Source organism: Tripterygium wilfordii, chromosome 20 (assembly GCF_013401445.1).
Source record: "Tripterygium wilfordii isolate XIE 37 chromosome 20, ASM1340144v1, whole genome shotgun sequence".
Taxonomy (NCBI): domain Eukaryota; kingdom Viridiplantae; phylum Streptophyta; class Magnoliopsida; order Celastrales; family Celastraceae; genus Tripterygium; species Tripterygium wilfordii.
Window position 1 is genome coordinate 7103280 of NC_052251.1, and position 15818 is coordinate 7119097.

The following is a 15818-nucleotide window of genomic DNA, read 5'->3' on the forward strand; positions in this document are numbered from 1 at the left end:
TAGAGCAAATTCTTTGCTATGCCAAATTCATGAAGGAGATCTTATCCAAGAAGCGGAGATTGAAGGATCATAAAAAGATACAATTAACTGAAGAGTGTAGTGCCATTGTGCAAAGGAAGCTCTCAATTAAGCAAGATGATCCGGGAAGTTTCACAATCCCATGCACTTTAGGTAACACCTTGATTGAGAGATCCTTGTGTGATCTTGGAGCTAGTATCAATTTGATGCCATTGTCGGTTGCGAAGCAAATTGGAGTGAAAGAGATTAGTCCAACCACGGTGTCTTTACAAATGGCGGATAGATCAATCAAATACCCGCTTGGCATAGTTGAGGATGTCTTAGTGAAGGTGGGTGATCTTATGTTCACGGTGGATTTTCTTATCTTGGATATGGAGGCCAACCCCACTACTTCCATAATCTTGGGAAGGCCATTCTTGAGCACCGAGAGAGCTTTGATAGATGGTGAAAAAGGGAAGCTTACTTTGAGAGGTGCGGGAGGTGACCAAATCACTTTTAAAGTATTTGACAATAGAAGGCAAGAGGAGGTTTCTCAACATTGCCTCCAAGTGGAGCATATTGACATGGTCATCCCCGACACTCTTGAGAAGGAAGCTCAATATATTCCGATGGAAGTTTTCCTATGTCAAGATTCAAAAGTTGAATATGAAGTTTCCAAGGCAGCCTCCCAAGCTGAAATTGAAATTCAAAAGTCTCAAGTTGAAGATCCCAAGGAGAAGAAAAAGAAAAGAAGAGCAACAAAAGAAGAAGAGGAATACCAAGAAAATGAAGAAAAATGCCTATCCCAAGGAAGAGGTGGTGATGAAGGCTTGTGCTCCTTGCATGGCACATAAGCAATTCAATGTTAATCCTACGAAGCCATCAAGGGGAGTCTACACCACAACCCTCAAGGATCCCGGTTGAATTCACAAAGGGGAGTCGGGCTGAAGACTCTAAACCAAGCGCTTGCTGGAGGCAACCTAGGTTTTATTGTTCTATCTCTGTCTTTTTCTTTCTATTTTCACCTATTCCATGCATTGAGGACATTGCATATTTTGAGTGTGGGGGTGGGAATTTAGGTTTCTAGTTTTTGTAAAAAAAATAAAATTGTTGACTTTAAATGCCTTATGCCATGTCATTCTTGAGTGTATTTGAATGAATTTTGTGATCTTTGAAGCATTGATGGATCTTGCTATGGACATTTTTTCCAATTGATTTTTCCTATCTTGACAATTGTTTTGTCCATTGTACTTCTGTGAATATGGAACACTTGATTGTGGGGTATGAAATATGACTTGACTTTGACATTTGTGGTTGTTTGAGATCAATTTGAATCTAAGTAGCACTACTTGAGCATTGAAAAAAAAAGAAAAAAAAGAAAAAAAATATAGAAAAAAATTGTGTTTATGAATAAATTGTTTCTTTCATAAGTTTTATGCTGAGTAACCGGGTCTCTTGCCTAGCAAGCAATGAGTTTCGCATAAAAAGGTAGGAAATGAATGTTAGACTACCTTGGTGACTAGTTTAACCTCGTAGCCTTTTTGACTTGGGTAATTAGATCCGTTGGGGTGTCTTAACACCTAGTGCCCTAAGCCAATTGGATTGGGAGTCATTGGTCGAAAGCTCGTTATATGGGTCATTTAGAAAGCTTGAGGTTGAACATTGCACAAGTCACCTTTGAGAAGAAAAGGAAAGAAAAAAAAATGTGAATAAGAATGAAGTTTGAATAAATGCTCATTGTATTTGTTCTTTGATTCTTATTGTTCTTGGAAGACTACATGGCCATTGTTTATGTCACTTTGAAGCCAAATATCAAGTGAAATCCATTATGTGCATCATTTCTTGAATTTATAAGCAAAGTGGATGAGATAAGATTCTTGAAGGAATGCTTTTATTGATTTGATGCCCTAATGCTTGGTTTGTTAGTGTGGATAAGTTTACAATTGAGAATCCATTTTATACTCTTGTTGATGGCATGAATTTTGGCATTGAAGTTGTTTAATGTTTGTGGGTATCATTCTCGTAAACCCTCAGGAGACACAAGTTCTCCTACTAGTGGCACCTAGGGGTTTAAAGGCTTGTGGCACATGCTAAGTGCCATCGTGAGCCCTACGAAAGTGGCATAGATTAGTTTCTTATTTAGAGTTAGTCTTAGTTATTTTATTTTTCATTTGAGCTTCAAGGAAAATACTCTTTCCCTCCTTTATTCATTCTCAATTTGCTCGAGGACGAGCAAAGGTTAAGTGTGGGGGTGTTTGATGTGCCAAATATATACATACATTTGTGCATTCTTTACACATAAGTTCATCCCATTTTGAGTTGATTAGGAGTTGATATTGTCTAAGAAAGTTATATTTGCATATTGTAGGTGCCGAGGCAAGAAATGGAGGAAAAGAGTGCAAAATGAAAATTTTTACTCCAGAAGCAATTTTCGATCGATCGGAGTCATTCCCGATCTATCGGACCTGCCAAAACACCCAAAAATTCATGGAGATAGATTGCATTTCCGATCGATAGGAACAGTGTCCTATCGATCGGAGTTACTATTCACAGCACAGTAAATTTCGTAAAAAAAACTTCGAATTCAAATGGGTACGAACCAAAACGACCCCAACTTGTATGAGAAACGACATAAGAGTTTAGGGAGGTATAAATAGGTAGTTTTAGGGTTTTTGAGGGGTCTCTCTCACACATTCTACCACCATTGGAGAGCTTGGAGCCACCATTGGAGTTTGGAGAAAAAGAGGGTTCACTAGGGGGTTTTCTATCTCCTTTTCTATCCTAGTTTCTATGATTGATTTCCTTTGTTTAATGATGCATTTAGCTTCCATGAGTGGTAGATTTCTTTACTAGGGTCTTAATGTAACCAAAACTTAAAGATTCAATAAACTTGGTTTCCATATTTCTTGATTTCTCTCTCTTGATTGATTGTCTATGGGTGTGATTAATGCTTTTGAATGTTTGGGCATCATTCAATTGATTTGTTGCCTAGATTGAGACCAGAAGGAGATATCTAGGGTTTGCCTCAAGCCATATATGACATAGGGTGCATGAACCATAGGAATATAGGTTTGTAACTTATACAATCGTTAAATGATTTTCATAGTTCTTAATGGGGTTTTGATATATTAATCCGATTGCTAGGAATAACAGAGATTTATATTGAAAATATATTTGATGTATCTAGGAATAGAACATTGAATAGGTCGGAAAATCGATTGTCATTATAGAGAGAGGAATTAGGGATTAAGGGACCAAGGGAATTGAATTGGATAAGTGAGGTGACGTTAAGTACCCTAGTGCTTTCCATATTTGATTACATACTTGTATTTGATTTGTCTTTGTTATTTTTAATTAGTTTTGTTAAAGTCAAAACAAACCATAAATCCTTTCCCCAATTTGCATTGTTATTACTAGTTTGACATTGATCTTAATTGCCAATATATCCTCGTTAGGGACGATAATTTACTCATCTCTTTATTACTTGTGCGATTTGTGCACTTGCAATTAAATCTACATCATGCAACTACCTTGTGAGGTGTGGATTTTGGGGTCAAGCTTGTGAAAATCCTAGTTGAAGGTGATATTGAAACCTTGCATAAAAGTTGAGAAGTTCTTTTGTAGAAACTTTCAAGTTGAGGATGAACTAAAAACCTTGGAAAGTTTGGAGGTGACCTTGTGAAAACCTCTAAGTTGGTGGTAAACTTGTGAAAACCGTCCATCCTTAGTGGATTGGATTTGCCCGAATTTGCATAGTTGACCGATTGGATAGTACTTAGTATTAAATATGTTTTTGAGCATCATTTTGAGTTGTATACTTGGGTGGATTGTTCACTTTGTATGACATACGTTGCATTGCTAGTAATTGACTAGGAGGACCAATTAGAGACTAAGCTCATGTGTAGTGTGCTAATTGGTGCATATTTGTGTGAAATTGGAGTAGGAGTTCCTAGTCGGAGTTCACTTCCCCTCTTTTGTGAGTCTAGGTCTCTCAAATATCTCTTCTCTAGCCCTATTTGTCTTTTACGTAGGAAGATTTTCTAAAGGAACTGCTAAGTTTTCCCCTGAAGCAATAGAGTTCGGTGACTGCGAATAAAACCACGCCTTGGCCTCGTCCTTGAGTGAGAAGGGAAAAAGTTTCGGCCTCACTGCCTCCTCATCTACCTCATAAATTCACATATCAAAGAAATCCCTAGTATGCTTGTCTGGATCCTCATTACTTGTTCCTGAAAATCTAGGAAGCAAGCTTATCATTTCAGTCTTCAGTTCGAATGCATTCGCTGTAATTTCTGGAGTAACAATGCATGATGGAGAGGTGGTGAGTGTAGGTGTAGAATACTCCAATTTTTTTTTACAGGTGGTGGTACTTGTGGTATTTGTTACGCCATCTCTTCCTCTCGATGATCTTAAGCCTATTCAATCGCTTGAATGTTCGAACAATTTTGGGTTCAAAATCTGAAAGACGAGAAAAATTAATCACTAAAAAAATTGAGAGATTAAACTGAGACTTAAACTAACATTGAATTAAAAAATAAGTCCCCGACAACGGAGTCAAGAACTTCTTGTTATTTGAAACACCTCCAAATAAAGCTTTACTCAAACACAAATTATACTCGCAAGTGCCAAAGATCAATCGAAATTTAGTTAGGCAAGTACTGATATCTTAATTACAAAGTATCTAACTCCAATTTAATTTAACATACTTTTAAACTATCGAAAATACAACTTAAATACTATCGAAAATACAACTTAAATACATATTTAATAATATAAACACTGTGGATGCATATTTTAGCATCCAAGGTATTGTCCGCTTCGGGATATGATGTGGGTTTTCTTAACCTCCCCTCACGATTTTATCTAGAAAATATTCTTATTTTCTCGTCTCTCTCATAGCTAGAATGACGCAGCACGAAACGATTAACGGAAATACAAACGTAAATCCTCAAGAACAATTTTGGAATCCACCAAGGAAAACTGGTTGTAAACCAAAGAGTGTATTTACTTCAATAAAAATAATGATCTCCCAAATAACAACTGGCCAGTAGCTTAAATAGTCATTAGGAAACCCTAATTAAGTAAAAAGACCAACAATGACATTAACTAAAACAAAACAACCTAAAACGAAAAGTTGTCCAAATTAATAAAAATTTGACCACCTGCCAACCTATCTTAAACAGGTAATTTAAGCATGAAAATCACCTCAACCGGGATGCTATGGAGGACGAATATCAGTCTTCGGAAACATATTATAATAGCAAATCTATCAACCGAGTCAAGAGTTATGACTGTTTCTTCTCTGCAGCTCTTTTGAGCTTCCCCTTCTCAATTTCTTCTCGATTCTCATCAAATCTTTCCTCAAACGCAAACACCACTCGTTCTACGTCATAGAACCCATAACCTCTTTAGTTATGGAAAGTCAGCACATATCTTACCATCTAGGCTGGATGATCGACCAAAAAGTGTGATGAAAATATGGGCACTAGAAAAAGAAACGGCAAATCAAGTTAAAGGTTTCCAACTTTTTCTCAACCTCAACTCAAGGGCATTTAAGAGAAATCACCAATTGACTTCAATCATGAGGTGTAGCCGTGAGCAACCAATATGCAGTCCCAATGGGCTCGAATAGTGCATGTGCAACAGCCCATTCCGTAAATAATGTAGCTCATTAACAAAGTCCAGTTCGGATATATTTGAACCGGTATTTTGGGGCAAATGTGGAGGAATATTCTTCCAATGACAAGTGGCGTAAGTCTATTGATCTTTCCAATAGGTAAATCAAGTCATTAACAGAGAGCCCACAATATCAGGAATTATTTTACGATTAAGTTAGGTCATTTACTGATTGGAGGAGATCCTTAAAATCACTCTGATAGAGTTATTGTCACGCCCCGATCTGCGGAGCATGAAGAAAATGACAAATACACAAAAACCACATACCAAACACAACCACGTGCCTCTCACATGTTACATTCCGAACCAACATAAAATTTTTCAAAAATTTCGGCAGCACCTCCCCATAAATTGGGGAAACCAACCTGTAAACAGATCACACACAAAGAAAAACACTTCTAATACCATCAAAATCAATCGACCCGTAGGTCCATCGTCAAACACATACCCCATCATCATCATCAACCAAACAGTGGTCACGGGCCACCACTCCCGACCAACAAAACAACACCATACATCAATCCAACCATAGCCATAGTACATCAATGTACTTAGACAACTAAAACATGGCAACATCATGCCATACATATATATATACACACACACGTGTCAAATAAACACAAAAGTCCAGGTCGCCTCCGTTACGCGTCCTCCTGCTGATCCGCAGCCTATGCACTAGATTCTGTCTCACCTGTGGGGAGGGAAAGTAGATAGGGTGAGCGGAAGGCTCAGTAGGGATAAATAATAGAACATAAAAACAATAGTATGGCTGGAAATTTATAACGAATCATCAATGCAACAATATGGAGTGCAAAGCTAATGCACCCAATCAACCCAACCGAACCTCCAGATCCTCCACCAATGACACCCAAGCCGACGAATCAGATTCCCGCCCTGCGGCGATAAGCCGATGAGAATCCACCGCACTACCTCTCTCTCTAGCATCCAATCCATACCACAATCACATATCCGTCAATCTCAAACCGCTAGAGAGAAGGTTGGCACGCATGTGGTCGCAACCACTCATCGCTGGCCCCACAGTGATATCTCAGCCTGCCACGCCTGGCCTAGCTTCACATACTAGCCAACGTATATTGAAAAATTCCGCTACGGGAATCCTCTGGCCTAGGACCATCACAAAGCTCCTAACCATCATCCACGCACGTGCCCAAATCATCCAACACCTAAAGTGAGCCCCGGGTCCATCCTCGGGACACACCATGCATCTAATGGAATTCCTACAATTCATGTCATTCACGCAACAAATATAATTACAATATTCATTCATCATGATGCATGAAGATTACATAATGCCCGATTTATGACCGAGCATTTCATGGGTTATAATGCATAACAAGAATAAACTTTTAAGTAAAAAAAATGACATGAATACGAATTGGGCTACGACCTTTCTTTGGAACAAGCAAAGAATGGTCCAAAGGAGCTTACCGAATCAATCGAAATAACATTCAAGACTTGTCTTTTTTAAAGATTGAAATTAACGAAGAGAAGGGGAAAAATCCCTACCTCGAAGTGGACTCGAAATTCTCACCAACAAGCAACGTACACTCCACGCCAATTCACAAACCTATTTAATGAAATAAACTCCACTTAGTTCCCATATTCATCAACCCATTCAAATCCCACATTCCATACTCCACAATATCCTCATTTCCACTAAATTCATATTCTACCTTAATTATCTAAGGTTAAACCATTAAAATCATACCCCAGTATTATTTTTCATCCTAACACAACCTTAATTAAAACAATTGGAGTCAAGAATCCTTACCTTGAAGCTTGGTAATTCCACCAAATCAAGATAACAAAGGATTCTCTTGAATTGGTTCAAAAACCTCACTTGAACCTAGAAATATAAGAGGATTAGAACCACATTTGAAGTTATTGAACAAAGAAACTCTCATTGAGCCAAAAACCCCAAAACCCATTTAACTCTTAAAACCATAAAACCAAAACTTTACCTCAATCCAACTCTTTTCTTGTAGAAAGTTGAAGTATGTGTGTGTCTCTACCCAAAGGAAACCCTTGCCGACTGGAGCTTCGCCGGAAGTGGTCGGAAATTGTGGCTGCCGGAAGTGGTGGTGGAAGGATTGCAAAAGGGTGAGTTGCCCTTTTTTTTTTTTCTTTTAACTTGCGCGCAGACCTTCACCCACTTAAATTTTTTTTTATAATTATTTATTCTTTTTAATTCATTACTTTTAATTCTTTTATTTATTTGACCCTAACTTTAACTCAAATATTCTTTAAGCCCTCCCAATAATTCTTTTTGTCCTACAATTTATTCTTTTTATAACTAAATCCAATTTATTCATTTTATTTTTTTTATTATTCTATATTTTATTTATTTTTATTTTGAGACGGGGTATTACAGTTATTCAAGGAATAAATCTCTTCCACTATAAAATGAGGTAAAGCCTTAAGGTAATTTTTCTTTAAGCTCTAATGGTGATTACTTTGGCTAGAGATTGTCCTGGAAGCTAACTTGAGCGTCGAAGTGCCTACGGTCGAACAACAACCGTCGGGCCCACTGATAATCTTTGTTTTTGTTGGAAACATGCAACTCGCGGAAGCGTATAAAGACCTCATAGACATAAACGATAGCTAGAGGATTTCAAAAATTTCTTATCAATTTTAATCACCATAGCATAAACCATATATCAATTAATTGCAAGTAGATTATTTACCTTGAGATCTTTCTGAATTGATCTCTAATAATCAATAATGAAGGTAGAGTCAGCAAATTTGATACTAAGCTCAAACCTATGGATCTTCCACCGTATGCACCAATTCCCAAACTTGGATTGAAAGGGTGGTCTCTTTTCTCCAAGAACCTGACGAACACAAACCAAAATTAGTGGAAATGATTAGAGAGTAGAGAGGCCAATTGGTGTCTCAAAACTTATATTTTCAAAATACACACTATGTGTGTATTTATAAGGTCGACCACACCTAGGGTTTTCTCGCTAGGTTGGCCGGCCCATAAGCCTCTCCTTCACCTAATTCCAATTCGTTTTGGTTTTCCTGTATCTTCTAGTATTGGGCTTCTGGGCTACAGTGGGGACCTACTAGAAAAAATAAAACATGGGCTTCCTATGAATTTAATTATCAGCCCAAACCCATGGACATAATTATAATTCATAAATTATAATATATTTCACTAAAATATTATAATTACACTCCCTGTTTGATCTCAAATTAAATCTGAGCCTTTCGTTATACTTGTACATAAAATTCCTCACGTTAAGTTACAGATACCCGTCAATTAAATATGTCACTGAAATATAATATTTAATTGACATCTTTAAATATTTCATTGAGCTTACCGCTTAACTTATTTGAATGTGTCGGATTAATTAAAATCCACCTGCAGGGTTTGGACACAATCTCAAATCCTATAAGCATTCTCAAAAGGGTATCATCAATCAATAATTGGACGTGAATTTTATTAATAGATTATTTTACATCGTACATTTAATGCGGTGACCCAACTCACTTGGTGTTTGTTGGCCTGTACAAAAAGACCTCACCCTTTAGTAAATCAAAGTCCTGTACATTAAATGCACATGTACTAATAATCATTAATAAATTAAGAATATGAACAATTCTATAACGTCTATGTGAGTGTACAATTTTCCATATAGTCAGACTGGGAAAATTGACTCACACGTAGTCCTGATCAATACATTCCGAGTGTACTGGTATAGTAAGTTCAAGTTTTGCCGCTCTCTGTAACCAAGATAGGTATACTGAAATACTATACCACAGTCAAGCCGACGGTTTGTCTAATTTCGTCTTAGCTGTGATCGCTTACTTTTATTCGATAGGAACTTATGAATTGATCTTTCGTGTGGAAGCTTAGACTCTACATATCAATTCATATATCATATAAAATAAAAGACACTGATCTCAATATGTCTTTTCTCATATTAAATGCTAAATATATTTTATTCAAATAAATAAATCGAGTTTGAATATTACATAAAATAATGGTCTTTAGCATACTATTCTTATCAGTTTTCAAGATAAGGGCAGTCATATCATGGAGAAGCAGTCAGCCGAACAGCCCCTAGCAGCGTTGAGGAGTGTTCGGTCAACGTGGTGATCAGAATTTATTCACTACAATATTGTTGGGCTACTAGTGACATTGACGGGATCGGGGACATCGTCGTAGACGTGAATCACGGGATCAAACCAAAAGGAATGCTGCGATCAACAGAACTGAGAGGGTGAGTCACTCTGTCTATAGGATACCCGGCCATAAACGGTTTCAATAGGTGTGCTGGTTGTGGTCGCATTGGGGAAGTCTAAAGGCGATCCCCAACATGCCAAAGGTCTACTACTGGGTTCGGTGGCAGAGAAATAACGGCCAATGGCCGGAAATCTTGAATCGTGAAGCTTCAGGTTGAAGCCTCACGAGTGCCATGTGATTTGTTCAGTAAAATGGGCCACGATAGGGAGGGTCCTATAGCTTAAAATGATTAATCTTTATTGTAAAATAAAATGATTTATTAAGTCGATAGTTGGGTTGATATAAGGATGCCCTGTGGTAATTGGTATGCTTCTCGGCCATCTGTAAGGAAATTTAGGAAATTGGTCACTCAGCCCATGAGCCATTTAATGGAGATGTAGCCACGATTTTGGATCCGACTCATTTGATCAAATTAAATTGTTGGGTTGAATTGTCCATTTAACTATTTAATAAGTAGGGTCGAGAGGTGTGTTATAGCCCAATTTAAAATTTTTCTCAAATTTGTATTTTCTTGGCCTTCGGCCAATTTAGCCAGTTTGACCGACTGTTGGACCAGATAAATAATTAAATTATCTGGGGAAATTTATTTTTAGACAATCTAGTAAATTAGACAATTTAATAGTCCACTATATGCCGGCACATTTTTTAAGAGATCGAAAAGACGTTGTGGATGCTCTAGACATGTAGTTGGTTGTGTATTACTATCGAGGTAAGGGTTCTGATTTCTTTGACTTCTAATACCCGACCTTTCATTTTTTTTTTCATTCTAATTTTGGAATGTTACTTCCCATATTATCAGTTGTTCGTTAAATTCCTTAATGTCATTTATATTGGGAATTATTTGTATTCTGCCGTATCTGAATTGGACTTGTGTAGAACTCATGTCTTGTATTGTTGGTTTTGATTTCTATTCATTGAATCTCCCTATATATGCATCATGATATATGGTTGATTGTGGGTTTGGATGGACTGGATTGTGATTTGGAATTGCATGAATGGAGGTGAAAGCTTTGTTGTTATTACCCAATTTTGATGCGGTGGTTGTGATCGCGACACACTATCATGAGATGTGATCACTATCTGAGATTTATCCCTTGTTAGTTACCCATTTGATTATTCAGGGTATTTGATTATTGTCTGTGATGTATCCCCTTATAAGTTACACTTTCGATTATTCGGGGTATTTGATCATTGTTTGGGAGTTATCCCCTTATCTATTACCCATGGATTGTTCGGGGTATTTGAGCGCCACGGCCTCCGAGAAGGAATCCGGACTACCATGTGTTGTTGACTGGACGTGGATGTTTTGCGGCGTCTATGCGCTTGGAATGAGACTAGTTCTTTTGCCATATATTTGCATGCATATATATGTGTGCATATTGAATGGTGATTGTGTCATGATTCATATTTATATTGTCTCCGCCCATTCTTTTGCAATACTGTGAATTGATTGTTGTTTCTGTAGACTAGTTCTACTCTCTCTCCTATCTGGATTATTATTGTGCTTTGCTCACTCGGTATCCGAGTTCTTATCGGGTATTCTACCTTTATTGGGCTATGTGCTCATCCTCTTTTATTTGCTTCCCTTTCAGGTGAGAACGTAGATGGTGGCCGACATCCCAAGGCATGAGCGGTTTCTCCATGAATACAGTTGTGGGTTTATGGGTAGAGTAGATTTTGCTTATTTTAAACTTTCGCATCCTTTAATCCTATTTATTATATTTAAGGATGTGTTGGGATTTATTTTGTATTAAAATAAATACTTTGGATGATTTTGAATGGAAATTTATGTGTTGTGGGACAATTTGATAATTCCACAGACTCCAGGGACAGGTCATTACAAAGCATCGAAGCAATCAATCGATAATGAAAACAGAGATTAAAAATCCAAAATCAATCAACCATGAAGAAGGGAATAAGCTAGATTTAATCATGTTAGGATTTCACACGTCCTAGTAAAAAAATGTTTAGTTACACATAATCATGAATCAAAGAGGAAAGCATCAAAAACCCTTTGGCAGTTGTTGTAGTCCCCTTTTCTTGCTCTATCTCTCATGATGTTTTTGCCACCTCTCTATTTTTTTATGTTTTTTTTTCTCCTTTTTATGCGCAGATGAATTAGGTTTTTAAGTTTCCCAACGATGATTTTGATCAAGCGGCTTAATTCTCGTTCGAGTGCAGAATTTTCTGTTTGTGAAATTTCAAATTTTGCTTGAGTGCAAATAAACTCGTGCAAGCGCAAAACTTGCTTGTCTGGTGTGAGCTCAAGCGCATATATTTTTGCTTGAGCGCTATTCACAAAATCTTCAGTTTCTCCTTTGTTAGAATTTTGATTGATGAATTGTAAAACTCTACAAAAAATCAACATCCATAGCGTTGACATGATGATTCATCTAGAGCTATTCTTGTTTCTTTCCAGCACTTGCACTTCTTCAATGATTAAAAACCATCCATTTTTTTCCATGAAGTTGAAGATACGGAGGACAAAGTAATAAGTCATTTTTACAATCAATACTCCTATAGAAATGAAGTATTAAGGATATTAAAATGAGTGAATTTAAGAACATATCGTTACTTGAGAAATTCGTACACCTACAAATTTTGCACAGCATGATTTAAGAGAGGGAACTAGGCAAAATTTGTCATTTGGATTTTTCTCACAAAATGAGTCAAAAATACTCTCAACCGTATTGTTATCTCTAACATTTTCATGCCCAATATTCTATTATACATTCAATTATTATAAGTATATAAATATAAATATAAATAAGACCACTACATTTGCATTTGTACCAAACTCTACCAAATTAAGAAAATCACAACAAAAAAAAAATTAAAGCATTCGGAAATAAAATCAAATAAAAAAGAAAGTCAATTCCGCATCTATAAAGAGATCTAGCGTAGAATCTTTCAACAAGATAGTGTGATTATGATAGTAAATCCCATTATAATTAAAAATCTATCTCCAAGAGGGTTGGAAACACTAGGTCCCATAGAATAAAGGAAAATCAAACTTTACAATATATATGTAAACTTAAATACAAAACTTATCAAATCATTTATTAGAACCTCTAGGAAACCAACACGTGTCAAATTATAAAACAATAATGATGACGATACAATGGTACTTGTTGTTTGCTAAAGATGGTGCAATGATCAAATCTGATTTTGAAAAGGGGGGAAAAAGAAGAAAAAGACATGGAAAAGATTGTACCTCTATTTAGTATACTATTTGTAAGCTTAGATTGGTAAAAAAGAATAGTTTGTGGTGGCAAGTGTTTTTGTAATCGAGAGATTCTGTGATGGCACTTGTCAGCCACTGGTTATGGGAAGAGAAGCACTAGGCCAAGAAACAAATAATATTTAAGTTTCTTTATATATATATATATATATGGAGAAACATGGTGAAGAACCCACTTCACAATGTTAATGTGTTCATCTTTCCTTTTTGTTCCATAAACTATGGATTAGGGTTTCATGAACAGGAGTCAACTTAAGGTGATTTGCTCTTTCGGTATGAAATAGTTAGTGCACATATAAATATATATATATATACTTTTTGTTCCATAAACTATGAATTAGGGTTTCATGATCAGGAGTCAACTTAAGGTGATTTGCTCTTTTTATATGAAAGAGTCGGTGCTTAATGTAGACATGACGCTTATATATGCTTATTAATTAAGCTATTTATTTTCTTCTAATTGTCAACTGAGTTTTTGTACTACGATAAGTTCCAGTCATATTCTGACCCATGAGATCTACCCATTGGGTGCTCTCAGTGGATCATTAGGTGACACATGACAGTGGCTGAGAGATTTTACATTAACTGGTTTTCTATTTTGTAGTCATTATGATAATGTTTTGTCTGGAATCCAAAATTAGAATTAGATTGCTCGAAATCAAGATGTCCGAAAATACATTGTTAAAGAAGACTAAAATCTAGGGATTTATTTATAAAACGTGTCCATCTATAAAGAGACTATTTGTTAGCAATATGGCGAGATTTTAACTGAAAAAGATCACAGGAAGCCAGAAGATTAAGAGTTTCATGCCCTTAAGCTCCTGATTTCTCTCAAACACGTATTCAGCTATCATGCATCAATGAAGGACTGGAACTGAAAATCTCATTCACTTTGACAAACAAACAACTTTTCCACGATCATCCACCAAGGAAAAACAGATCGAGATGATAACAACCAATCTCAATCGATGACAACATGCAAGATGCGTATTTTCTAGTTGAGTGGGATTAAGCACATGCACTTTGTGCCCTAAATGATCTCCACGAATGAAGCTCATGATATGAATCAATTGCTACTAGTCCGCTTAATTTAAAAATACGAAGGTTACAAGGGTGACCAGATAGGTAAACAACTTGACATTAGCCTGACGGTTATATCCTTGGGTTTAGAGGTGAAAGTTCCCCCAAATTGGGAGTTCGAACTGATGGGGCATAATTCCTTAGGGTTTTCTTGGTTTCTAGGAGGGGTTAAAAGCTCCATTCTAGATCTCTTGACCCAATCTTATTGGAGCACTAGACTTCGACTCAAGACTAAATTGATGGTCCACATCTGCACGGGGTGGCCATCCTGAGTTTAAAACTAGCCTATGGGTCATAAAGTGACCGTTGGGTTAGGGTCTTTCCAATCACAAAAAAAAAAAGGTGACTAGGTAGGTAACTTGAAGATTATGTATTGTAATATCTTGAATTTAGTATTGTCTAAGTCTGTACCTAGGATTCCCTATGGCTATGAGATGGGAATTTCAAAGTTTTGGGTTGTCCAACTTTTATACTAGCCAACAAGACAACCAAATTTAGACCAAGATTCGTACTATGTTATTGGGTAGGATTCCCCGAATGAATTCGTGGTGGCTATTTTTACAATCATGAGAGTCAGAGAGTATTCTTTAGCACGAATACTAGATTTTTACGAAAGAAATGTATAAATAGCAATGAAATAAGGAAGGTTGTCCTTGAAGACAAGAACCCAACGATTTGATTTCAAGCCTAACACAAAATAAAGATAATGAACATGTTGCCGAACTAATATTAGGTGCAACATCGGAGTTTCATCGTAATGGGAGGATCTCACGATCGTTCGATGGGCTCATGTACTTTGGAGAGTCATTCATGACAGTCTCTAATGAACTTGAATTAGATCTCATTAGTTACGATGAAACAATTTTGGATGTTAAATAATTTGATGCAATCCACTTACTATTAACCCTTTTGTCCTTGGCTCCAATTAGATAGAGCATTTAAGTGGGAAAATGCTAATAATGACATTTAGATACTCAAGTAATTATATATAGATATAGATATAGGAATTCTCACATAAAGATTTAATGTAAAGGTGTAAAATAAGGATCTATGTTTGCACCATTGATTTGAAACATGTGGGACCCAAAGCAATGAACTTCACTTATCATCTCATTGATCCACACCATTAAAAAATAACTCTTATTTTACACCCTTACATTAGACTCTTATCTTGAGAATTCCTATATATATATAAGTATAAACACAAAAAAAAAAAGAGTATGAACACACGACATAAAAATGACATTGAAAAAAAAAACTAGGAAAGAAGAGAGGGATGAAAGCATACCCACCTGTAGTGGCTGTTACGGCAACAATATTTATATATAAAAAATACGAATATATGTTTTGATCGGTTTACAAAGTATAACAAAATTAAATTAAACAAAAAAAAAAGAAAATTTAGACAGTTAAATATAAGAAAATTCTCAAGTAAGAAAATTTAGACAGTTAAATATATGTTTTGAAAAAAAATGCTCGTGAATTGTATTAGATGGATCTTGCACTTTAAATAAAGTTCGGGATCGCACATCTGAGAAGCCCTCGTTAAATATAAAC

The 15818-nt window shown here is 36.3% G+C and overlaps 1 protein-coding gene across 1 annotated transcript; it reads right to left on the minus strand.

Moving 5' to 3' along the window:
• Positions 1–6748: 6748 nt before the first annotated feature.
• Positions 6749–9986, minus strand: LOC119986897. Its single transcript, XM_038831589.1, has 5 exons — positions 9884–9986; positions 7653–7801; positions 7463–7537; positions 7198–7258; positions 6749–6908 (listed from the first exon to the last, which is right to left on the minus strand). The coding sequence occupies exons 1-5, from the start codon at positions 9984–9986 to the stop codon at positions 6844–6846; spliced, it is 453 nt and encodes a 150-aa protein (XP_038687517.1). The 3' UTR covers positions 6749–6843.
• Positions 9987–15818: the final 5832 nt, after the last annotated feature.

Bases quoted from the DNA above. Each gene is read 5' to 3' on its own strand.
- LOC119986897 (XM_038831589.1), bottom strand. From the start codon at position 9,986: ATGCGACCACAACCAGCACACCTATTGAAACCGTTTATGGCCGGGTAT. The intron at 7,538-7,652 runs GTAAAGTTTTGG...TTATATTTCTAG, and splicing joins AAGAAAAGAGTTGGATTGAG to GTTCAAGTGAGGTTTTTGAA. The intron at 7,259-7,462 runs GTAAGGATTCTT...TTCATTAAATAG, and splicing joins TGGAATTACCAAGCTTCAAG to GTTTGTGAATTGGCGTGGAG.